Source organism: Andrena cerasifolii, chromosome 7 (genome assembly GCF_050908995.1).
Source record: "Andrena cerasifolii isolate SP2316 chromosome 7, iyAndCera1_principal, whole genome shotgun sequence".
NCBI classification, from domain to species: domain Eukaryota; kingdom Metazoa; phylum Arthropoda; class Insecta; order Hymenoptera; family Andrenidae; genus Andrena; species Andrena cerasifolii.
The window spans coordinates 16,517,355-16,540,697 of NC_135124.1; the positions used below are offsets into that span (position 1 = coordinate 16,517,355).

Genomic DNA, 23,343 nt, shown 5'->3' on the forward strand with positions numbered 1-23,343 from the left:
ACTCTGAATATATACCAAGAAAAGCTTGTCATTTGTTCTGACAGTGTCTAAAAACTGATGATAACTGATCAACTAGAAACAATTGCAAACATTTACATGCTTCCCCAATTGTATTGCGAAATATAAGCTTACAACCACTTTTATGACGCATATTCGATGTGAATTCATATTACTCAGCAATTCATTTCTCCTTTATTATGAAATGAACGAATTCTACTGAGGTCGTTTGAAATGTGCCATGGCGAGAAATCGATGTCGACGGTGGCGCAATACGATAATAGCAGATGTCGCTATCTAGCGCAGCGTATTGTCAGTAACCGTAGTAAACCAGTAGTAAACATTGGATGAAATACAAACCAAAGGAGAGGTTACTCGATTCCAACTCATTATTTCGTATATTATCACCTAAATACAAAGTAATAATATTCGACGTCAACCTGATAAAGATCTCGAAGCCAACATGTCATCCTTTTTAACGGATGTGCTGATCACAGCAGGTACGCGTGTAACGCACATATTGCATATGCGGTTTCGGTCCACGCACACACTGTATGTACAGCCGCGAAATTCAAATTTCTGACGCCAGTCCTGCTTTTCGCTTTGAATTTTAGGAAAACTGGAAAAAGTCAACTTACACGAGAAGATAATCGAAATACAAAAGGAAGTGATAAGATTGAAGTACGATGTTAAAGATTTCATGGACAATAATCATGTGGAATTCACCTCGAAGCTCGAGAGCGACCAGAATTTAGTAGCGAAGGGCGAAAGCTTGCTCAACGAGATGAACGCATTGCAAAAGAGAATAGACGACCAAGTATACGAAACAAATATGTAAAGACGTGGTACGCGAATCTATGGATAACGATGATTTGTTTATTCCAGGTGAAAATAGAGCTGTCGGGTTCCACGAAGGAACTCAAGGCTCTCTCTCAAGCTCTAAAGGAATCCAACATGATGTTGCAGCTTTCTAATCAGCTCTTAACGTTACACGAATGCACAAAGTCTATAAAGAACTACCAACAGAGAAAACAGTATGTCAAAGCGGCTAAAACTTTGTGTCGTATGCAAAGTATATTGTACGATCCACAAAGCGAGCTGCGCAACCTCGACATTTACACAGCAATCGAGGACGAGTATCTGAATTTATATATGTTGTTCGTGTCTGGTGCGTCTGCGTTGTTACACGAGCGTGTTTGTTGGACCGGCATCGAGAAGAATGCAAAAACGGTGACGTTAAGCGTCAAAGATGAGCTGGAGGATATGCAAGATTTGATTCAGGGGCTGCATTGCATCGACAACCTCTCCAACTATCTGCACAAATTCGCGATGACGCTTATGGACCACATGATCAGTCCAATTATTAACGACGACTGTTCCATCTATGTCGTACAGGAACAGATTTTCACTGTCGAGATACTGAACAGAAAGAAATCGCCCAGCTACAAGAGCGTCCTATACAATCTAGAACTGTTGTTCAAATTCCTCCACCAGCATTTCAATATAACGATAGGCGAAGAGACCTTCCTCGTACAAATTCAGCCCCATTTACTGGATCAACTGTCCACGTCCCTGACCGCAGACTGCATTTCACGAATTGTCCCAACGTCCAGCGCGGATTTGAAGAACTTCACGCCTATCGTTCAGGCTATCAATAACTTCCAGAATTTCTTAGTCGATATTGGTACGACGCTTGTGACTACGCAGGGTGGTTCACCTAACTCGACGACCCTTTCCGTAACTTATGTTTATTGTTCACATGGAACTCGAATGAGTATTGACTGCCGAGTAAAGAGTTAGATCGATCACCCTGTTTATTATTGGCTTCTGAAGCAATTTGGTAATCGTACAGCTTGTTTCAGGCTTCATCACGAACAACCAGTTGTTCCTATCAGAGTATACGAAGAATATCGACAAACTGTTTATCGAGAGGGTTTGTCAAGATTTGCTGGCAAAGGCTCGAAGCATTATGAAGAAAGACTTGCATGACTGCATGGTGTACGAGCCACAGGCAAGTTCTCTGTGAATTATCTTCACGTAATGGGATACTGTAAGATATATTTGGTTAATCGATGTTCCAGGAACCACTTGAGTTTTCGGAAAATGCGTACGAGAGTAATGTAATGAAAATATGCAAGAAATTGAACGATCATACATTTCAACTCCCCAAATGTCAGATAAGGTACAGAGTGCTGTATAGAGAGCTGTCTCAAGAGCCTTGGCTTCGAAGAAAGTAATTTCAAATATATCGTATTTCAGTAAGAGTGCGAAAGAAACATTGGATCTGGCGCGAAGCATTTTGGACGAAGCGTGTAGTAGTTCGGACTCCTGTGCCATTCAACTGTTCTACACATGCAGAAACGTTTTCGAAATGTATTCGGGATTGGTGCCGGAGCATCACAAGAAGTATTTAGAAACGATACCGCAACAAGTTGGTGGGAAACCATTGATCTCTGAATCAGCAATGATATTTAAAGAGCCTTCTAATTAACCATCACTTTCTCTCACTTAGCTGTGTTCCATAATAACTGCATGTACCTCGCACATTATCTTCTGACACTGGGACACGAGTATAGAGACAAGCTACCGAAATCTTTAGAAAGTCTGAATCTCACTTTCGCTGACCAAGTATTGGTGTTGAGGGACATTGGATCGGCCTGTTTCTTGGAGCACATGAAGTACCAGAGGAATATTATCTTTGATATTCTCAAAGAGTCCGGTTAGTAATGCGTGGATCGAGTTACGAATTTTTAACGATCGAAGCTCTTTGAAATAAGGTTTATCAGCATTGGGTCAAACCCCCGAATTGCATTCCAACACCGAGCGTGCGCTGCGACAATGCATCAGGCAGTTGGAACTATTGAAAACAGTTTGGCTAGATGTGTTGCCTGTAAATATTTACCGCAGAGCCGTAGGTCAGTTTCCTCTTTTTGGTGAAACTACGAATTATGAATTATTTAAATCGTCTACGGTGCTTGTATACATTAATTACTTCAGGATGCATTACCAATTCCATGGTCGAAGATCTGGTAATCAGAGTGACATCCGTAGAAGATATTCCTGCCGACGTTGCGACCGAATTAGTGATACTGTTCAATATGATCGTCAAACGTGCGCCAGTAATCTTTCCAGTAAGTTTTTATCGAAGGAAGCGTGCGATTTAATACTATCACGGTTTTTATTCAGCCCTGGTTTAAATAGAGAACGATTACATGAGAGAATGTACGCGCGATGCTTGCGAACGGGAACTTGATCTTGTCAGAAATTCCACGAGCTGTTCCTGCAAAATGAAACTATGATAATGTTATTCCCCTTTGGTAATGTTTTGCGGTGACCGCGAACGATGTTGTGCTTTCAGGATCCTCAAGAAATCCGTCAGCATGTGCGCAAGTGGGAGAACTTTTTGGAATTGATTAAAGTATTGGGCGCGTCACTGATCGAGATTGAAGTTAGGTGGGGAGGCGGCAAAGGGCCACTAGCGCGTGAATTTACGGCCCCGCAAGTGAAACAACTAATCAGAGCACTGTTCCAAAACACAGAGCGGAGGTCCAATTTGTTAGCTTCTATAAAATAAGTGAAATATCTGACTGTACTGTTAATATTAAGATATATCTTCGATTTACGATTTTTTTTACTTATCATTCGTTAATCTATATTGTAATACTTACGTTGAATTTTTTAATAAAGCATGAATAATAAACTGTCGTGTGAAATATTTTGTAAATTCGGAGGGGCCGTCCAGTAATGCGGGTGAATTTAGAATCGCGTTTTAAAAAATCGCCGAACGTTCTCGTTTAATTGCCGTGGAAAAGAGTCTGTCTTCTGGAAGATTTTCTACCGGTCGAAGAGAGAACCCAGTAAGTGTTGCAAACTTTTAAGAAAGTAGGCAGGCAGGCAGGCAGGCAGACAGGCAGGCAGGGTGGCGGGCAGTAGTGAGAGCAAATCATTTAATAGACTTCCAAATCCACATCATTTACAGCAATGGCAAACATTATTACCATAATGTCAATATTTTTTTTTTTTCATTCGAGTATCCACAGCGATAAATGCTCAAAAATTTCCAAATGCAATACTATCACTGCACATATATTTCAAGGCCATAATTCAGATCATACGTAGTAAATTAATTTTGCAGCTCTTCGATCTTGATCTCACATGGATGTATAAAAGTTCTTAAGGCAAAGCTGCACAATCAATTATATACGAGCAGTAGTGTGCATTTGGCTAAAATTGCGCAAACTTTTTCTTGCTTTTTCCATCTTTTAAATGAAATTATCTCTATTCGTTAAACAATAAGTACGCCCATAATAGATGACATACAATCATAGACCATTACATTGGAACCCCTTTAAAACATACTAAAAGTTAAAAAGAAAGAAAAACAGAAAGATCATAAGTTGTAGAAAAACCTTATCTCATATTATTTTTTTTTTTTATATAACTACATCAAACGTTTTTTTTCCTCCGTAAAAAGAAACTAAAAAAAAAAGTATAAAAAAATATTGTATAAAAAACTTATTGGATATGATAGAACATATAATACCTCGAATTTTAAAGACAGAAGACACGTGTATGGATACACTGTTCTTTTTTTTCAGCCTAAGATCGTATAGCTTACTGATTCAATCCTTTTCATAATTTCTTTCATCTTCCCTTCATTCATTGTATATAAAGTTTGTAATAACACGTCTCTATGAATAATGAGTAATGTTCTGAAAATGATTACAAACTGTGGAACTAAATTATACTATATAAATGGTATTGCACAACTTAATCTGCAATGGTAGTTCTTGTCTATATACAGGTCGCTGCGTAGATTGGATAGAAATGTAGTCATCAGGGCGGGTAGCTGATTGGCCCGCAGTTCAGATTGGCAATTGCAGTGTAGATCTTTTATGTGCATTCACGAAGATGACGATGACTGTGAACATGGAAGCGCAAAATAGGATGTCACATTACTTTCGCCTTCATCTGGCGGATAACTCTCATCGAGAGTATATTTACAATTGCATAATACAATCCGTACATGCAACAATATTTTATTCAACGTCAATTGCCGATGCTAGATGTCATGCAATAAATGGATTTTCCTTTACGTATGCATAGATTTAACACATTAATCTCGTCGCACATCCGAGGCAATTATACGAACTTAAATGCTTTTAAATTATTTTGGAAATTCCTCGATACAATTCGCAGTTTGCGCGTCGGTCTATAACGTTCGCGAAACGATACAAGACAAATGGATTATATTACTTTAAGCCTGATACTCCATTTTCGATTCGGAGCTCGTTTAATTCTTTGGTTGCTGGAGACATAGTCAGCTGTCTTTCAGAGATATTATCGCGCGTAGCGTCAGCGAAAGGAAAATGAGAGCGGATTCAATGTCTTTCACCGATAATGGAAACGAGTTAGAACGAACCGCTACTGTTATTATCTTTGGTCTTTGTCCGAAGACGGAATTGATTTCAACGAGCCCGAAGTAACTGTACCATAACTTAAAATCATTTTACAAGGACTGGTATCATTAGTACCTGCCACGACTAGCCGGAGAACGACTTCTATACCTCGACGTGCCAGTGCCTTTGTTGGTATAATAATCAGCATTAGAGTCCACGCTATTATAGACATCCTGTGCATATCCTTCCCGGGTAACATACCCGCCGGTACGATTGGACATATAATCTTCTCCATAGTAGTCCCTACTTCTACTTCCGCCACCCTTGCCTGCATAGTAACCGCCGTAATCTGCGTATGGATTATTTCCTCTGTAACTCAGAGCAGTAGAGATCGCGGATCCGTAGCCCCTACTAGAAGCACCTCGATTTCCTCTGAATCCTCCCATACCACCCCTGCCTCCGCCACGACCTCTACCTCGTGATATTTCCACTCTCAACTTGGCGCCCATAATCTCTGTGCCATTCATACTGCTGCACGCGAGCTCTGCCTCGCTGGTATTTAGAAACTCGATAAAAGCGAAACCCGGTGGATTGAAAGCAACCCAAACTTTGTTCAGCTTCCCATATTTCTCGAACTCTGTCTGAAGATCTTCTTTCTTGATGTTCCCGTTCAGCCCTCCGACGTAGACGCGTGTATATCCCTCTGGTGTCATTCTCTACCTAAAAATCGTCGTTCTACGTTGCATGAGACCATTCCCCGTAATCGACTAATTACGGATATAAGCGAAAACAAAAACAGCACAAGGAGATAGGCGCGATATCCCGACCTATCTTCATTTTCCACGCAAAGATTATTGATAAAAACAGCGACGTAACGCATTCAGATAATACCTATTCCCAATGGTCCTTCTTATGGGCCGTAAAATATAATCCCAGAACGGCAGAAAGCCAAAGTGCTTGCGCGCCAATGATTTTTCGAAAATGCTTATTATCCCCCGGTGGCGGTGTACTTACACTTGTATTCTAATTTGCGTTACAAGTTTCGTTCCTTAATTGAATTCCTTGAGAAATTCCGTAGAAAAAGGGTATCCAGTACGTCGTTGGTACGATACAATCGATAGGCGAGAATCAACCGGGGTTCACAGTGCACAGAAACTACAACCGACGTCTTGGCGTCTCCAACCCAGACGCCAAAAGCTCGCACGGTCTGCTCGGGCCGGATAGTTCCGTTTCCAAGGGAATATCACAAGAGAAAGAGCCACTCTCCCGCCCGGAATGCCAGCCGGATTTAAATGTTTAATATCCGCCGCAAGTGCGAGACAGACGTCTGTGGTTTAAGTAATCACAGAAGCGCACAGAAGGGAACTGAACGGATGGATAGTGGATCCTTTCTTTCACTCCGTTTAACTCGTGCGGAACGCGGAACGATTCGTTCGAGCAGACCGTACCCGCCGACTGTTTATCTTCGGAATTTCATTTTTAACAGGAACGATGCGATAAACAGAGTAATGGACGATCAGAAATTTATAAATACCTCGTATTTTTAAACCGGCTATTTCCTCTTTTCGCAACGAATATCGCAATCTTCAAACGGCAAGGATGCTTTCACGAATCATAGAGAACGGATCGTTCCTTTTGCTCGATGCGTCCACTGATTACTTAAACGATACCAAATTCTTATCCACCTTTCTACCGACCAATTGAAATCTGCATAGTCACGCGTAGATCGCCGTGAATTTTGTACGAATCAATAGAAATTAGCAAGCTCCTTTTAAATCTCTACCGTATAATGCAATATGATTGTGTTTTATACCGTTAAATTGGATAGTTCACTGACCGCAGCAAAGCGACGCGCGTATACTACTACACTGTAGAGGTTGCTTCGGTTCGGAACTACGCCGTTTCAAGAAGATGGCAGTTCAAATGAATGATATCGATAATGCCGCTCGCGTGATGGTAATTTCGATGGCCGATACGGTTTTAAATTAGAACTGACGGATTCGGGTCGTTGCCACTCGGCAAGGTACTTATATATATATATAGTTAAACGATAAATGGAAATTACCTGATGCCCGTGAACGTTAAGGGTGCTTAAGCTGATTCGCCAAAATTACTCATGAATCCGACTAGCCGCGACTTGTCGGCCGATTTAATCAAAATGCAACGATACGATATCCTGATTCAGGAGATAGAAGGCATCGACGACTATCTCGGCCCGACTTTTCGGTACGTAACTTCTACGTAATGTTCATCCCTTGTCAAGGGGTTCCGTTGAAAGACGCGCGCCCCCTCCGGTGCAACCCCTTCGCACGCAGATGCAATTCCCACCGTGCATATGCGCACTGGAAGGGCGGAGAACGGGGGTGGTTGTCCCCGTAATAAAATAAAGATAAATCGAATCAGGGTTGCGCCATGTCAAGGTTGTCAACTAACCAAGTTGGCAGTCTGCTGTCAAGCATGGTGCCAAAGCACGAGTACCTGCTGTACGAAATAGAATCCACGGATACTAATAGCATAGGCCTTGTCTTCAGGTACCATTGCTACCGATAGTCCCTCGACAAAAGACAGTTCCGCGATGAGAAGACAGGGAGGGATATAGACATTCTTACGTCGCTTCTTCTCTTTCTAGAGCTATCTACGATGGCCACGAGCACCAGAAATTCATGGAGAAGCTCGACGAGCGTATCAAAGCGCACGACAAAGATATCGAAAGGATGTGCAACCATCATTACCAGGGTTTCATCGACTCTATACGGGAACTGTTACAAGTTCGTTCTCAGGCTCAGCAACTTAACGTTAGTTCGCGGTTTTCAGTCCTTTTCATTCTGCAAAAAATAAAGGAACACAGCTTAATGGAATAATGTTTCTCCGCAGGCGGAAATATTGGAGCTGGATAAATGTATCACTGCCACTGCCACCAAAGTAATAGAGAAAGGGGAGGAGCTCGTTAAAGCGCGCAAAGTAGAGAGTAACATGGCTGCGGCGGTGGACAGTCTTACCATGTGCCTTCCTGTTTTAGCCGCGTACGCAAAGTTACAGAAACAGCTGAAGGATAAGCGTTATTATCCGGCGTTAAAGACACTGGAGCAGCTGGAGCATCATGATTTACCAAAAGTAACGAATTATAGATTTTCCTCACAAATTACTCAGCAAATCCCGCAGTGAGTAATGCAACAGGATAAAACGATCATTTATTTTTACAGCAGATTGTAACTAAAGAGTAATTTACACACAGATATTAAGGTACATTAAGTGACTGATAGATTGCAAATGATTTTAGACTTCGTGAAAATATAAAGGATGCTTCCATGTCCGATTTAAGAGACTTTTTAGAAAATATTAGAAAGTATTCGCCGAAAATAGGCGAAGTCGCTATGAGACATGTGAGTGAAATTTATCGAGCCTATAAACGAATATATAGATATTTAGTACATTGCGTTGATGTTACGTTAGACACAAGAGCAGTTAACTATCGAAGCTGAAATTGTTGGTCGCAAAAAGAAGAGATCGCACACCGCAAACACATTGTCGAACGAGGCGGAAGAGGAGTTAAGTGCTCAAGATTTAATGGACTTTAGTCCAGTGTATCGTTGTATGCATATTTACACCGTACTTCGCGAAGGGGAAACATTTAAAGCGTACTATAGACAGCAGAGAAAGCAACAAGCTAGATTAGTTCTACAGTCTCCTATCAATATGGTAAATATCGTTAAGATCCATAGAAGCGATTTCTTTATGTCTGTGCGTACATCTTGATTTCGTATTTCTAGCACGAGAGCATAGCTGGCTATCAGACGTACCTACAAGGAATCGTAGGTTTCTTTGTAGTGGAGGATCATATTTTGAACACTGGCAATAGTTTGGCCACACGGTCTTATTTAGACGAACTGTGGGCCATGGCCCTGTGCAACATAGTGAATGCATTACGCACCCACTCTGTAAGTTACGACGAGCTTATGAGTTAGTTCTGATGATATATTTCCTCTAACGTTCTTCCAGGCGTACTGTACAGACGCAATGCTGATCCTAAAAATAAAGAACCTTATAATGCTGTTTAACACAACTTTAAGAGTAAGTATATACATCGTGGATAAATTGATTGTTAATGTTGCATATATGTTTCTCGTTGCTTTCTTCCTTCAGAATTATGGATACTCTGTGGGACAACTTTGGGATTTGCTGCAAGAAATTCGCGTACATTACAATGAAGTCCTGATGCAACATTGGGTTCAAGTGTTCAGAGACATTTTGGATGAAGATAATTTTCTACCAATTCAAGTAAGTCTCTTTATTCTTTTACAGCTTATATATATATATATATATATATATATATATATATATATATATATATATATATATATATATATATATATATATATATATCTTACGCGTGCAATTATCTCTCAGGTCACCACCCAGGAAGAGTACGATAATATTCGCGGTTTATTTCCATATCACGGCGAGGAATCAGAGAGAGCAGAATTCCCGAGGAAGTTTCCATTTTCAGACATGGTACCGAAAGTTTACCAGCAAGTGAAGGAGTTCATCTACGCTTGTTTAAAATTTTCGGAAGACTTGAACTTCACTCAAACGGAAATAGACGAAATGATTTGCAAATCGACGAATTTACTATTAACGAGAACATTCAGCGGATGCTTGTCGTCTCTGTTCCGAAAGCCGTCGTTGGCACTTCTGCAAGTGGTTCAGATTATAATAAACACGGGTTACCTCGAGAAATCTACAAAGTATTTGGAAGAATTCGTGACTAACATCACCGGGTAAGAATTAACCGAACCACTGGCAATTAACATTATCGCGATTCGGTACGTTAATTTTACAGAACACCGCACGAGGGGCAATTGAGTTGCATGGGCGTCGAGTCAGCTATGTTCAGAGTCGCGAGAGACGACGCGGAGAAACAGATTTGCGAGAAGCTGAAGAACAAGCTTGACGAGTTCTTGGAGTTAGAGAATTATGACTGGAACTTAGCAGAACCCCAAGGACACGCGTCTGGATTTATTACCGATCTCATAGCGTTTTTGCGTAGCACTTTCACTTGCTTCACTAATTTACCTGTACGTACCCCCATGCGTGATTAGAAAGCTCGTGGCCGGTAATAGGAATTTTGAATAACCAACACATTTCAGGACGAAGTTGCACAAGTTGCTTGCAAATCTGCTTGCTCTCATATAGCGAAGGCTATACTGGGGATCTTAATCAGCGAAGACGTTAAACAGATATCTATGGGCGCTCTTCAACAAGTCAACTTGGATACCATACAATGCGAACGTGCGTGTCTCCTTTTGTTTTTTTATTTTTACATAAGGTGTACAATATGCATGGTTACAAAATATTTCCGGCCGTGTCGAGTTGAATATAAATTGGAAAGATGTTTGTTCTCTTTTAGAATTTGCTGCCTCGGAGCCTGTGATCGGTTTACCCGAAGGTGCCCTGCTCCAACACTTTGCGCAATTAAGACAGTTACTAGACTTATTTATGAGCTGGGACTGGCCCACTTATTTTCACGATTATGGCCACGAATCGAGTAAATATCATCTGGTAACTCCTAACATGGCTGTACTTTTGTTAGAGAAGTAAGCACCATGTCTCGTTTCGTTTGTTATAATTGTTTGTGTTGTATCGCGGATATCTACATTTTAGTAACGCATATGCTTGCAGGTTGAAAGAATCTGACAAGAAGACAGTGTTCTCTGTGCTGAAGAAAAGCGAGCGGGACAAGAAGAAGCTGCTGGAAACGGTACTGAAGCAATTGCGCCAGTTGGCGCAAACTACCCAGCAGTAAATTAAACTGAAGTCAATATGTATATACCTCAACAGAGATTGTAAATACATAATTTTTAATATATACGCTCGAAGCATGATTCTTCAGAAACTTATTATTATTGTAATAAAAATGGCTACAAAAGATTTCCATCGATCAGTCAGTCGCGTTTCGAATTCATGATATTGTCACGGTACGATTGATTATAATAGTGATTCAATCCCACGTCTTGACATAGTTTCGCATTTTATTGTGTTTTTGTTGCATGCAAATTGCCTTCCTTTTTCCTCCGTTATATCGATCCGACAAGATACAAATCTCCCAGGCAATAGAGTATAGTATAGTATAATACATTAATTTAAGTTCCCATACACTTATTATTTTAATCATTTCCTTCTAAATTGGCATTGTTATATTATATGTAAATGAGTTACGTATCGTACAATAACTGTACAGCGGATAAAGTATGACGTATAAAGTTCCAATTCCTAAGTCTTACGGATGCAACATTATCCTCCGGAATGAAATAGCAAATAAAAGAAGAAAAAAAAGAAGAAAAAAAGGTCCAATTTATTATTTCATTCTAGTCCTCCGAATTTTCACGGCAATTTAATTCATATTGACAATTCATACCGAAATATAAAGTAAATATAGGTACGTAGATAGATAATTATATTACGAATGATAAAATAGATTAAATACAAATCAACAATAATTCCTGTAAAGTAATACCAAGAGCTTAGTGCTTGATTCACGAATCAATTTGATAAGTATTTAATAGAGGATAAAACAAATTAATAATATGCATATATAGACCAATTTACGATGCATGTGGCACAATTTAATTGATGACGTATAATGGTCAGGACTAATCATCAACATTGTCAGGGTCCACATCGTCAGGTAGCATGGAATACTTGTTGGAAGCTACGAAATTCTGAAACGGAGAAGAAACATTATTAATCGATCACTATGGTAAATCATTAATGTTTCAAGCTGTTACACTTACTGGAGCTTGTTCATCCTTTGCCTTTGGCATTCTGCTAATATCATCTTTCTCTTTCTCTTTCTCTTTCTCTTTTCGGTCTCTGTAAAATACAAGGGGTTATAAAACGTGCCTGCATTCACAGTGGCAAAGAACTAACAAGGGAACATCTCGAAAAATTCTGAAACTTTCTGAATATGTAGGGAATTTCCTCCCGATTACAACGCAAATTTTTTTTCGCTGCGCAAATTCACTCTAAGGGGGTGTAATTCACTGCTGAAAATCCAGTTATTTTCCGATTTTGTGTTATAACTCGTGAACTGTAAAATAACTTTTTCACCAAATGATAGATCTATATAATTAAAAGAAGTAACTTTTGTCTTGAAACTTTTTTTCTATCTCTTGCAGTTCGCGAGTTATAACACAAAATCGGAAAATAGCCGAATTTTCAGGGGTTAATTTCACCCCCTTCGAGTGAATTGGGGCAGCAAACAAAAATTGCGTTGTTGTACTCAGGAGGAAATCCCCTACATATTCGTAAAGTTTCAGATTTTTTTTCGAATTTCCGGGTTCGAGATATTCCCTCGTAAGAGAATCAAAGTAGGTACCTGTCTCCACCACGAGTGTCATTTGGTTTTGGTGGACCTCTTGGAGGTGGTGGTCCAGCACGAGCGGTTGGTTGTTGCCCTTTAGACTCTCCGTATTGATCTACATTACAAGAAACATTACATTGTACACGCGTTACAAATAACAAATATTTATCTCATACAATTACTCTAAATTGAACTAACCAGAATGAGCGGGCTGACTTCGTGGCGCCGATCTTTCGTTTCGTCGGCGCAACAAACTATCGTCATCCGATCGCCAAGTTTGGCGACCCCTCTCCTTCTCTTTGTCATCGCGGCCTTCCTATCAGGGACAAGTATAATGTTTGGTAAGTAACACAGTACGGTTGTAAAATTTCACAAACTTTTCTAATGCGAACTTACTCCGTTACGCTTGCCCCAAGTTCCACGTTTCTCTGAATCCCTGAAAGAACCAGACAATTAATATCCCGGGATACCGAACGGCGCTAAAACGTTGAAGCAATTTCTGTTCTTTCCATACCCTTCGTCTTTGGATTTCGATTCTGCATATGATTTAGCAAGACGTTCCTCTATTTCTCTTTCCCTGGCAGTGGTGTCCACGGGTTTCGCGGCACCGAATATGTTTGTTGACGGAGCATGTGTAGGAGCATGAGCAGGAGCATGAGCAGGAGCAGATGGAGGAGCTGGAGCAGGAGCCGATGCAGGAGCAGACGCAGGGGCTGATGCAGGAGCCGATGCAGGTGGAGCTGCGGGTTGCTCTGATTTTGGAGCATTAGGATCAATAGGTTTCGTACGGGGCTGTAGCTGTAGCTTCGGCCTGGTTCTTGATTCAGATGCTGTAATTGAAGGATGTTAGTGGGTGCTGCTCATGTGTTTCATCTATTAGAGAAGTGCAACCAACGTTTGCTGTCCATGGGTCCAGGAGGTTTTGCCTGCCTACGCTGGCCGTCGCGGTCCCAATCAGAATCACCGTAATTACGACGTGGCCCAAAACTGCTCATTCGATCTCCGTCTCTATCTCTGCTGCCCTTATCGTAGCGAGACCATTCCCCCCCTCTTTCTCTCTCGTCATCTTTCATGCTACCTCTATCTCTGAATGTTGGTCTTCCTCTGTCGGTACTCTCGCGCCATGCACCAGGCTTGTTATCGTACTCAACGGCTAACAGACGAACGGATTAACTTTACAACTGTTTCTCTATCGACAAATCTGACATATATATATATACATATAAAAATTTATCGTAATACATTCACGATCGTCTCTTCTATCCCTGTTATCGTATCGACTCCGAAATGAGTCTCCATCCGGAGGTTGGACCTCGTCTCGCGGACCACTCCTCCAATCTCCAGACGTGCGCTCAGAGTCCTCGTAATTGTCTCTACGATTATCTCTGCCCATACGCCCTCCACGGCGGTCATCGTTAACGCTATTAGAAACATCGATTCGTACTCTTCTCGTTTTCATAGGCTACAAATACAATTATTTTGTACAGAGTTTCATCGGCGACAATAAGAGCGTACGGAATTCCGATGTAACATAATGGGCTTACTGTATTGGACAAACTGATAGCATCGATTAAACTCTGACGATCTTCAAATTCAATATATCCGTATCCCTTCAGTTTGTTGGAGTCTTTCGGCAGGCGTATATTAATAATCTGAAAAGCAACAATGTCGCAAGCTGGCGTGACCAGGCGAACACCTAGACGAACGTATTAACTTCAACTTTGATAAATTCGCCGCGAACTGACCTTCATTTCGGCAAAAAACTCCATTAGATACGACTCGTCCACATCGTACGGAAGATTGGTAAGATATGCTACGTAAGGTGGATTAGTAGGAACATCGTCGTCCATGTTAGAGTCTCTTGCGGCCCTGGGAGCAGTGGGTAGTATTACAGGCTCCTTGCTGCTTCTCGATGTAAATCCTATCGCGAAACAGTAGCTACTGTAGTTCGGAGAACTAAGTAATTTTCTACGGTAGTTTCTTTGTACCCTAATACCAGGCAATGTACACTCTGTACCATTATAAATTCTACATTCCATATCGCTGCTACATAGATACGCGTACATACGTGTACAAGTGCCCATTGATGAGCGATACAAGAGTATAATAGCTGAAATTGCAACAAACCCATATTGAAGGAATGCGGTTTACCGTGTTCCTCGTCCACATCATCCACCCAGCTGCTCAACGGTTTCACTGGCATGCTTGGGGCCCCACTCCCATCGGCCAGGAATGACATTAAATCTACAGTGGTGCTCTTCTTCTTCTTCCCTTTCTTGCCTGGCGAAGATAAAAGCGAGATAAATGTCAGCGGCCGCGAACGGGACCTTTAAATACTTGCTGGCGCAATATCGAAAGCATGGTGCGTTTGGCGAGAAGGTTATACGACGGAAGAATCGCGAAAACGCAACGATGCCGTCCGCTCCGAGGCGGAGTGGACGCGTAAACGTGTAAAGCGGCTGGCGTTTTAATTCTACAGCATGGTGAAATTTACCTGCAGACATGGTTGCGGCTGGTATTTAAGGCAATGCAAATCAAATCCGCGTTCCAATGGACCACACGACCAACCTCAGGATCCATAAGGCATGAAACACGTTTTAGAAAGATGCATGTCGGCCAACATTATACATCGCGAATTCAAGAACGAAAAGGAGTAGGCGAATGTATCCGCTTAAATTTCTAAATACCTTTAACCCGCGAACCAGTTATATAAGCAAATCTTAAAGGCTTTTCAAAGTCGCCAGTTAAAAATAACTACTCCGGTTCGATGTTACAGGAATAATTACAGAAAATCGGGCAAATTCCTTCCGAGACCAATCGCCGTTGACACTAGAAATTTTCTTCCAAAATCTCGCGGTAAATACCTAAGTCCCAGAACGAGATAATGCTACGTCTTTTATTTAAAAACCAAGGCTTCGTAATTGAAAATAGAATGATGTGCGATTACGAGGGGTGAATCATTGGTAGCGAAGATAATTGAAAATGGGGAAGAGACCAATAGTGACCATCTATAGAATATTTCGGAACGCACGGTTAGTTCGGTTAGTTCGGCTCGTTCGGCTCGGTCAGTAGCGCCGACTGTTACAGGAAGCGACTGCAAAAGGAGTCTCTGAGTCACGTGATCGTAACACAGTGTGCTGAAGACATGGCGGACAAAGGGGAGACTGAGAAGACCATCGCCGAAGACTTGGTTGTCACCAAGTATAAAATGGCCGGCGAGATCGTGAATCGTAAGGAAACGACTTAACGTTCTCTAATGAAGCCCAGGGATCAGAAATGACGGTGCCTCGCAACGGCACGGGCCCCTTAATGTTGTCTTTTCCGGCTGGCCATATGGAATGTGGCGGGCTAATGCCGGGCCCCCTTACCATGTGGGACAGGGCTGGCATCGACTATTACATTCCAATAATTTGTCGATAAACCGCATATTCCGTGGCATTTTAGCGATCGATGATAAAGGATTTATCAATCATTTTCTTTCCCATCCTAAAAATGGACCCTTTCATTTTATTATAACTCAGCGTTTCCAAGTGTGGCCGTGATCCCACTCGTATCACGCAGCTATCTGTTTCCATTTCCGTGAAAAGACCAGCCATCGGACGTTCACTGAACATTTGCACGCTCTTCGGCTAGCTTCGTTTTACTTTAGCCTTTAGCTTTATTTCAAGAATATCGCTGGTTTATCATTTGTACGTTTGCACGTAAATCGGCTCTAATTACATATAAGATGATTTCCTAGAAATTCTCGTTTACATCGTATCGTTCGATGTAGCGTACACGTTGCTGTTTGTTAATTCCAGGGGTATTGAGGCAAGTATTAGATAAATGTGTCATTGGAGCGTCGGTGAGGGAGGTGTGCGAGTACGGGGATAAATTGTTGCTGGAGGAGACCTGGAAGGTTTTTAAGAAAGAGAAAGAATTCAAGAAGGGGATCGCATTCCCTACGTGCATATCGGTTAATAATTGCATTTGTCACTTCTCGCCGATCGCTAGCGAACCTGATCTCATACTTAAAGACGAGGACCTGGTAAAAGTGTAGGTTCAGCGCTTGTGAATACAATGTGTTTAATTAACAAAATATCCTTTCGCTATTCAGATTATTTATTGGCCGATGGTTTCAGAGATCTTGGGGCGCACATCGACGGCTTCATAGCAGTTGTGGCCCACACTATTGTTATAGGCGCTTCGCAGACGCGAAAAGTTACCGGTAGAAAAGCAGACGTAGTGTTAGCCGCGCACTATGCGTCTCAAGCTGCTTTGAGGCTTCTAAAGCCAGGCACAGAGGTAGGATTCCCATATCCCCTGTTTTGTTCTTCCAAAACCTTCCAAGTAACTGCATCCTTTCTTCTTCAGACTTATACAATAACAGGAACTGTAGAAAAGATGTGTGAATCGTACAAATGTAAACCAATCGAGGGAATGCTGAGCCATCAGTTGAAACAATTCAAGATAGACGGCGAGAAGACTATAATTCAAAATCCAAATGATGCGCAGAAGAAGGAGCACGAAAAGTACACCCTCGAAACTCACGAGGTACGATGCCCTCGCTGTGATTTCCCACATGATCCATTATAACGAAGTAAGTGTTTATGTAAAACGCGCGCTGATCTTTTGCTTCAGGTGTACGCTATGGATGTGCTCGTTAGCACCGGCGAGGGTGTAGGTAGAGAGCAGGACACTCGAGTTACTATATTTAAGAAAACAGAGGAGACATATCAGCTGAAGCTAAAAGCGTCGCGCATGTTTTACTCTGAAGTCACTCATAAACATGGCCTCATGCCATTCAATCTACGTACTTTCGAAGACGAAAAGAAAGCAAAGATGGCAGTCGTGGAGTGTGTGAATCATAGGTTGATCGAACCCTTCCAAGTATGTATTTATTACCGGTATGAATTTCTTGTATCCACTAACAAGGGGGAGGACACCATGTGGTAGACACCGATTTTCATGAGCCTTGGCACGATGGATCTATGTCGAAAATAAGTAAATAGATGTCCGAGCGTTTCTCTGCCAATGGGCCTTGATGATAAAGATATTTACATGGAAATTACTAAAAATTTCATAGCGGCCGTGGGGTTTTAATGGGTAAAAATCCCACACTACCCTGGCGCCCCCGGGGGATTCCCCTCTGCAGGAGTCTTCCGCGGACGCGAAAAAAATCTCTATTATTAAGGCCTATTGGCAGAAACGCTCGGACACCAAATAGGTGTAAATAACACATTAAAATCGGTGTCTACCACATGGTGTCCTCCCCTTGTAAGTGTACTTAACACTCGCGTTTATCGCTGTTCTAGGTACTATACGAGAAGCCAAGTGAATTTGCTGCGCAATTCAAATTCACAGTACTAATAATGCCCAATGGGCCACACAAAATTACGGGAATCCCTTTTGACATTGATACTTATCAATCCGATTGCGTCGTGGAAAATCCTGAATTGAAGGTACGAATCGAACGTTACTTCCATCTCGCCTTCTTATTTGACTTTTTCATTTGACTGGTTGCTACGCTTGCAGACTCTTTTGATGACTTCGGCAAACCCGAAGTCTGCAAAGAAGAAGAAAAAGAAGGCAGAAAAAGCTGTAGGTGAAGTGGCGATGAAAGTCGACGCCAAGGCCTAACACAACCATTTTAGCGTTCATCATGACGTATTAACATCGTGCACTTTACGTTACTACTTGTTTAGCAGCTTCAGAGCAGAAGTTAGACACTTTTTAACTTCACTGTACCTTAACGCCCCACTCTTCGTCGGGTCGCATCGTTCATTGAATTCTGATCCATCATATCGTTGTGCCCGCGGAACATCCGATAGCCATTGCTGTTCGCCTACCACACGCATTTGTATCCGTACCGGTTCAGAAAGTGTCGAGCTCTGCCCTGAATTAATCGAACTTTAACGACACATTATGCCCGCCACTTATCGACACTTACGTTTTTATACCAGAGTATCTTTTTAATGGACCATGGTATTATTATACACTGAACGATGATTATTCATAAGACTTTTTCCAGTTGATGTATTAAATTTCCAAGCTTGCGAGCTCGCCTCGCAAATAATGACTGGAGGAGAACGTGACTGTGTCGCATGAATTACGGACCGAGCCAAAAAAAAAAAGTGAATCGCACGTGCATTCGTTGTTGCGTTTTCTTTCGTGCAAGGGACAACAATAAAATACGATTTCCATTTCGCCAACGTTCTTAGATTGTAACAAGTTTGATTGTGTTCAATAGTATCTACTCGAAAATTCAGTCGCATTAAAGGGACTAATTTTTAACAGAGTTGCCGCAATTTCTGAATGCACTGCCAAAACGTGACACGATTCACTTCGACGCCGTAACTAGTTTTGCACTAGCTCACGTCTATCTAGCGGAATTTAATACTATTAAACGGAAACAATGATTCAACTTCGAATTGTACAATTGGAATGAATGTCCAGCACTGGGATGACATATAAAAACAATTGAAATGCCAATGATCCTCAGAGTGTTTCGTTGCAAGAATTTCCCGACCGTCAGAAACTGCTTCGTTCGATTTGGCTACGCTGAGATTCTATCGCGCGTTTTAGAGTAAACGTTTGTCGAGACTAATTACAGGCGCACCTCGTGTTTATTCACGTTCGAGTGAAAGCGGACAAGAAAGGATCTAAGAGCAGAAGATTCGTGGGAGAATCAACGTATTGCCGACGTAAAAAGCAAGGCGGGAATAATGAAATATTAATACAATGTAATAATAGTTTTGTATAAGGAGGATAGATAATGTGTCTGTTATAGATATTTTTTCTACTCAAGTTGTGCATATGTCGAATGTTACCGAGTGTGCTTGTAAAACAAAAGATGTCTTAGGGTCATCGTGCACTGTCCTTCATTTGCCCTTAATTGGAGCAATCTTTCCATTACTTTCGTATGACACTCGCGATACAATTATTTACCGAGTATGGGAACGATGAATCCATTGTGTATTATCCTTGCTAGGATTTTTTAACGAGACATTACATGAACCAGTGAACATTACTTATTACGATTAAATATAACGGGGCTGCGCAACAGAGATCGCTATTGATACCGTTCACGACTTGCAAAAGAGGACCGTGCACAGAAATTCATATTTAATATTAAATTGAACATGGTGATATAGAAATGTTACGATTAAGAACAGAAATTAATGACAAGCTAACAAGTATAGATTTTGACGCGTGCATATTACACGAATAATTAGGATTTGCTCCTCTTCGTTTCACTTCCAAGGTAGCCGCATTAAAGCATAATCTGTAAGATACTGTCTACATTTTAAGGGTATACCTACAAAATTTTTCGATTAAAACGTTATGATCAAGCAAAAGATAGAATTTTCTCGATTATATGGCCTCTGAGGAAAGTTACAACGAAACATCAGAAATATGGTGCGGTATTCGCAGACGTGTCTTTATTGTTAACGAACAGGTATGTTGCGTGGACTAATATAGTTTCAATGCTCGCTTCTGTTACATTTAAGGACAAACGAAAGAGTTGGTACTATAAAGAAAAACAAATAGCAATACCAGTTTATTACACGAAATTAGAACAAACTAATATTAAAAGTATATTGGAAAGGACGTGAAACGTGTGATACCTATAGCATAGGTTCGTTAAAATGATACTACATCGAAAGTGTTTTGATTTTTTACCATTTCATCAAGGACAATGCCGACAAGTTTTTGTCTCGAGATTTTGTTTTTTTTTTGTTTTTTTTTTAAACCAAAAGAAAAAAATTAACATAATTACTGTAAATATATGATGACATTTCTAGCCATAAATTCATGAACAAAGCGAACGAATTTTATGACTAGCTCATATCCGTGTCAGGATACGCGAGTCTTAATTTCAACACAATCGCATTAGGACTGGTGATGTCGGCAACATTTATCTCACTGCCGTTTACCAATCCAAGATCGACTAAAGTTTTCGTTAAGTTCTCGCGAGTTTTCTCCTCGATACTTGGTACACTTTGCATGTACAGTGTTTTATTTTTCCCATCGATACATGCTGTGAGGCCTGGATTTTTCATTTGCAAATCGGGCCTCTCGCAGAGAAGCTCTATCAAGTCTTTTAATTTGAACTTAGGATTATTAATCTCGATATCTTTCGGAATCTGACTGCACGCCACGCAGTCTTCCTTTCTCTCTGCCTCATAATTGTACGTATAAATCCCATCTAAATCATTGAGGACCTTTTGAAGAAGAATATTTATCAATTATATTGTACTGTTAAAATCTATGGAAATCCACCCTCGGTGTTGCAGTAATTACCATGTAATTATTTAACGATGCGCTGCAGCTGCTGGCAAGCTTAAACACCTCGGTAGCGCAAGTTGCGGCAATAATAGCATTGGTAGATGCGACGGCAGGTATAATGTTTTTAACTACCCCTTGTACTAGCCTATACGTTAAACCCTGTATATTAAACTGTGCAGCTCTTTCGTTCGACTTTTCATAAATCCAGTTTATGTGCTGAGGATCATCGCCGTCTATCGGACAGTCGAATGGATTTTCTTTTGGCCATTGAATTATTTTTACATACTCTATACAATGCTCCGGCAAACGTGGAGTAGTTGCTATCGTACACAACGGGTACGTGACCTACGCATTCCAAGAAAATGGGATTGAAAATAAAAGAATCTATAACGTGGGAACAAGAAGAGCGTTCAAGGCATTCACCTGAGGAGGATATAAATCTAAAGTGCATTCGATGCAGGCCGTCACGCCGGGCAAGATTACTCTGACGTTCCCTTTAAAACCCTCCGTTCCTCCATCGATCATTGGTATTACGCTGAATCGATCTAGTTCCCCGTTCTCGTAAACTAAAAGGGACAATAGCATGCCGTTGATCCATCTCCTCGCGACTATCGAATCTAAGCCACAGACTACCATGTGAAATTGCCTATAAAATTCCTCGTCTTTCTCCTGTATCTTGCAACAATGCGGTATAACATTGCATCCCGGAACTCTAGAGTTAACAAATCTCGCAGCTACTTCAGCTTTCGAGCAGCCTATATCTTTACGACGGAACAAGAATTGTCTGGAATGTTGTAACAGCATTTATCATATTTCTATAGGAAACTTCCGAATAGCATTTGATTAAACGACTCCTCTGCCATACCGATTCAAGTTAGAGAGTTCTATCGTGTCCATGTCGATCACGTGGATATTTCCGAACCCCATCAGAGCTAAATCTTTAAGTAATTCGCATCCCAAACCGCCGGCACCGATGACAAGAATCTTACAATTCTCCAGCAAGAATTGCAAAGTTTCCGATGATGGCTCGAAGTCTGGCCTACAGAAAGGACCTAGTCTTTCCAAGACCTTTCGTAAATTGCTCCATCGTCTATGCGTATGATCGGAACCCATCATTCAAGCGGAATCAATAAAATGCGTTTAAATGCACACGGTATTAATATTTCAATAGGACATTTCCAACACCCTATTCCTTTTTATTATAACCTACGTATATAACCACAGACGAGGTACAGAATAGACTTTACATCCAATCTGAAGTTTCGTCACACAGATAGGTCTGGGTTAGGGGGCTCTGGAGCCCCAGGGAAGTCCCCGAGTCCTCGGGGAATCGGTGCGGAGTATGCATCAACATCATGCGCGTGAGGGGGGGGCAAGCGGACGAATCGCTAGTTTGCTCCCGCATCAAGTCCTCCTCCTCAGGCGCGCTACTCCGCACCCGAGGACGACCACCGTGGAGTTTTAGTGGGTGCAAGCCCCACATAACCCCTGACCCTCCCCCGAGGGTTAGGGGTATCCGTTAGGGATTTCTCCACGTCAAAAAAAAAAAAAAAAAGGGGGCTCTGGAGATCCTTACCATTTTCGTGTCGCATGCAACCTTATCGATTCACAGTGGAATTCGATTGCAACCCTACTGGCGGTTCGAATTGAAACTCGATATGATGGAAATTAAGGGGGTAGACACGTCACGTGACCTAGCCGATTCGGCAGGTCGATATTACAGCATTTTTTTCTGCACAGAAATGGCAATACCGATAGATCGACGATTACCCGGTGAACGCGAGAGGGAGCTGTTTGCTATTTCTGTATTCTATTCTGAATAAGGAAAGAAGTTCTCAGCTGTTCCGTTATAATTCTAAAAATTTAAACGGAAAGTCGGCTGGTACTGTAAACGTAGAAAATTCATTGTACATTTTAATTACTTGAAATGTGCTTATGCAACAATATTCTACGTTAGCAGTAAGGAATTCTAAGTGAAAAGGGAAAATAGATGAGGGAATGTCCCCAGAAAATGAAATTTGTTAGGTTAGACATTTTTTTATTAGCAAAGCACCGAAACAGAACATGAAATACACTTATTACACGTCCTCTGCAGAAAGCAGTTATCAACAAACATTATATATACAAAATTGTATTGAATGTTGAATTGGGCTAGTGAAAATGCGCAGACTGGATACGCGTGATTATTATGTGGTCGGCTCCTCGAAGTGACAGAAAATATAACCTAAATATATGCTATATAACAACAAATGTTTAGTGGCTATTTCAGCTTCAAAGGCATCGCCTTAAAGTAGCAAACAAGAGCTACGCCTTTCAAGG

General features: G+C 41.3%; 6 protein-coding genes across 10 annotated transcripts; 3 read left to right on the forward strand and 3 right to left on the reverse strand.

Annotated features, from left to right (window-relative positions):
• The first annotated feature begins 180 nt into the window (after positions 1-180).
• On the forward strand, positions 181-3,697 carry Zw10 (Zeste-white 10 kinetochore protein). Its single transcript, XM_076816695.1, has 10 exons — positions 181-497; positions 612-814; positions 883-1,681; positions 1,860-2,015; positions 2,086-2,179; positions 2,257-2,432; positions 2,510-2,716; positions 2,775-2,912; positions 2,995-3,128; positions 3,356-3,697. Exons 1-10 carry the CDS (start codon positions 461-463, stop codon positions 3,569-3,571), a joined length of 2,160 nt encoding a protein of 719 aa, XP_076672810.1. The 5' UTR covers positions 181-460; the 3' UTR covers positions 3,572-3,697.
• Positions 3,698-3,930: 233 nt separating this feature from the next.
• Rsf1 (Repressor splicing factor 1) lies at positions 3,931-7,248 on the reverse strand. Of its 3 annotated transcripts, none has more exons than XM_076816703.1 (3): positions 6,931-7,248; positions 5,565-6,116; positions 3,931-4,918 (listed from the first exon to the last, which is right to left on the reverse strand). In XM_076816703.1, exons 2-3 carry the CDS (start codon positions 6,107-6,109, stop codon positions 4,891-4,893), a joined length of 573 nt encoding a protein of 190 aa, XP_076672818.1. In that variant the 5' UTR covers positions 6,110-6,116; positions 6,931-7,248; the 3' UTR covers positions 3,931-4,890. The 3 variants fall into 3 exon arrangements, with proteins under 3 accessions (XP_076672818.1, XP_076672815.1, XP_076672817.1); XM_076816700.1 differs by having other exon boundaries at positions 5,532-6,116; positions 6,931-7,237; XM_076816702.1 differs by lacking the exon at positions 6,931-7,248 and adding an exon at positions 6,411-6,675 and having other exon boundaries at positions 5,532-6,116.
• Positions 7,249-7,479: 231 nt separating this feature from the next.
• On the forward strand, positions 7,480-11,334 carry Sec15 (exocyst complex component Sec15). 2 transcript variants are annotated; one of them, XM_076816694.1, is made up of 13 exons: positions 7,480-7,622; positions 8,026-8,191; positions 8,271-8,557; positions 8,677-8,779; positions 8,850-9,095; positions 9,167-9,334; positions 9,396-9,467; positions 9,540-9,674; positions 9,804-10,174; positions 10,237-10,471; positions 10,544-10,685; positions 10,804-10,990; positions 11,076-11,334. In XM_076816694.1, the coding sequence occupies exons 1-13, from the start codon at positions 7,513-7,515 to the stop codon at positions 11,197-11,199; spliced, it is 2,346 nt and encodes a 781-aa protein (XP_076672809.1). In that variant the 5' UTR covers positions 7,480-7,512; the 3' UTR covers positions 11,200-11,334. The 2 variants fall into 2 exon arrangements, with proteins under 2 accessions (XP_076672809.1, XP_076672808.1); XM_076816693.1 differs by lacking the exon at positions 7,480-7,622 and adding an exon at positions 7,732-7,927.
• A 395-nt stretch (positions 11,335-11,729) lies between these two features.
• On the reverse strand, positions 11,730-15,703 carry Eif4b (eukaryotic translation initiation factor 4B). 2 transcript variants are annotated; one of them, XM_076816697.1, is made up of 12 exons: positions 15,251-15,703; positions 14,884-15,036; positions 14,502-14,677; positions 14,301-14,408; positions 14,005-14,218; positions 13,652-13,909; positions 13,271-13,586; positions 13,153-13,192; positions 12,955-13,072; positions 12,772-12,871; positions 12,188-12,266; positions 11,730-12,115 (listed from the first exon to the last, which is right to left on the reverse strand). In XM_076816697.1, exons 1-12 carry the CDS (start codon positions 15,258-15,260, stop codon positions 12,047-12,049), a joined length of 1,641 nt encoding a protein of 546 aa, XP_076672812.1. In that variant the 5' UTR covers positions 15,261-15,703; the 3' UTR covers positions 11,730-12,046. The 2 variants fall into 2 exon arrangements, with proteins under 2 accessions (XP_076672812.1, XP_076672811.1); XM_076816696.1 differs by having other exon boundaries at positions 13,999-14,218; positions 15,251-15,688.
• A 108-nt stretch (positions 15,704-15,811) lies between these two features.
• On the forward strand, positions 15,812-20,468 carry LOC143371487 (proliferation-associated protein 2G4). The gene is made up of 7 exons (XM_076816699.1): positions 15,812-15,986; positions 16,557-16,791; positions 16,878-17,040; positions 17,110-17,289; positions 17,377-17,625; positions 18,051-18,197; positions 18,271-20,468. Exons 1-7 carry the CDS (start codon positions 15,902-15,904, stop codon positions 18,373-18,375), a joined length of 1,164 nt encoding a protein of 387 aa, XP_076672814.1. The 5' UTR covers positions 15,812-15,901; the 3' UTR covers positions 18,376-20,468.
• On the reverse strand, positions 20,151-22,281 carry Uba3 (Ubiquitin-like activating enzyme 3). The gene is made up of 4 exons (XM_076816698.1): positions 21,890-22,281; positions 21,448-21,808; positions 21,040-21,369; positions 20,151-20,960 (listed from the first exon to the last, which is right to left on the reverse strand). Exons 1-4 carry the CDS (start codon positions 22,138-22,140, stop codon positions 20,577-20,579), a joined length of 1,326 nt encoding a protein of 441 aa, XP_076672813.1. The 5' UTR covers positions 22,141-22,281; the 3' UTR covers positions 20,151-20,576.
• Positions 22,282-23,343: the final 1,062 nt, after the last annotated feature.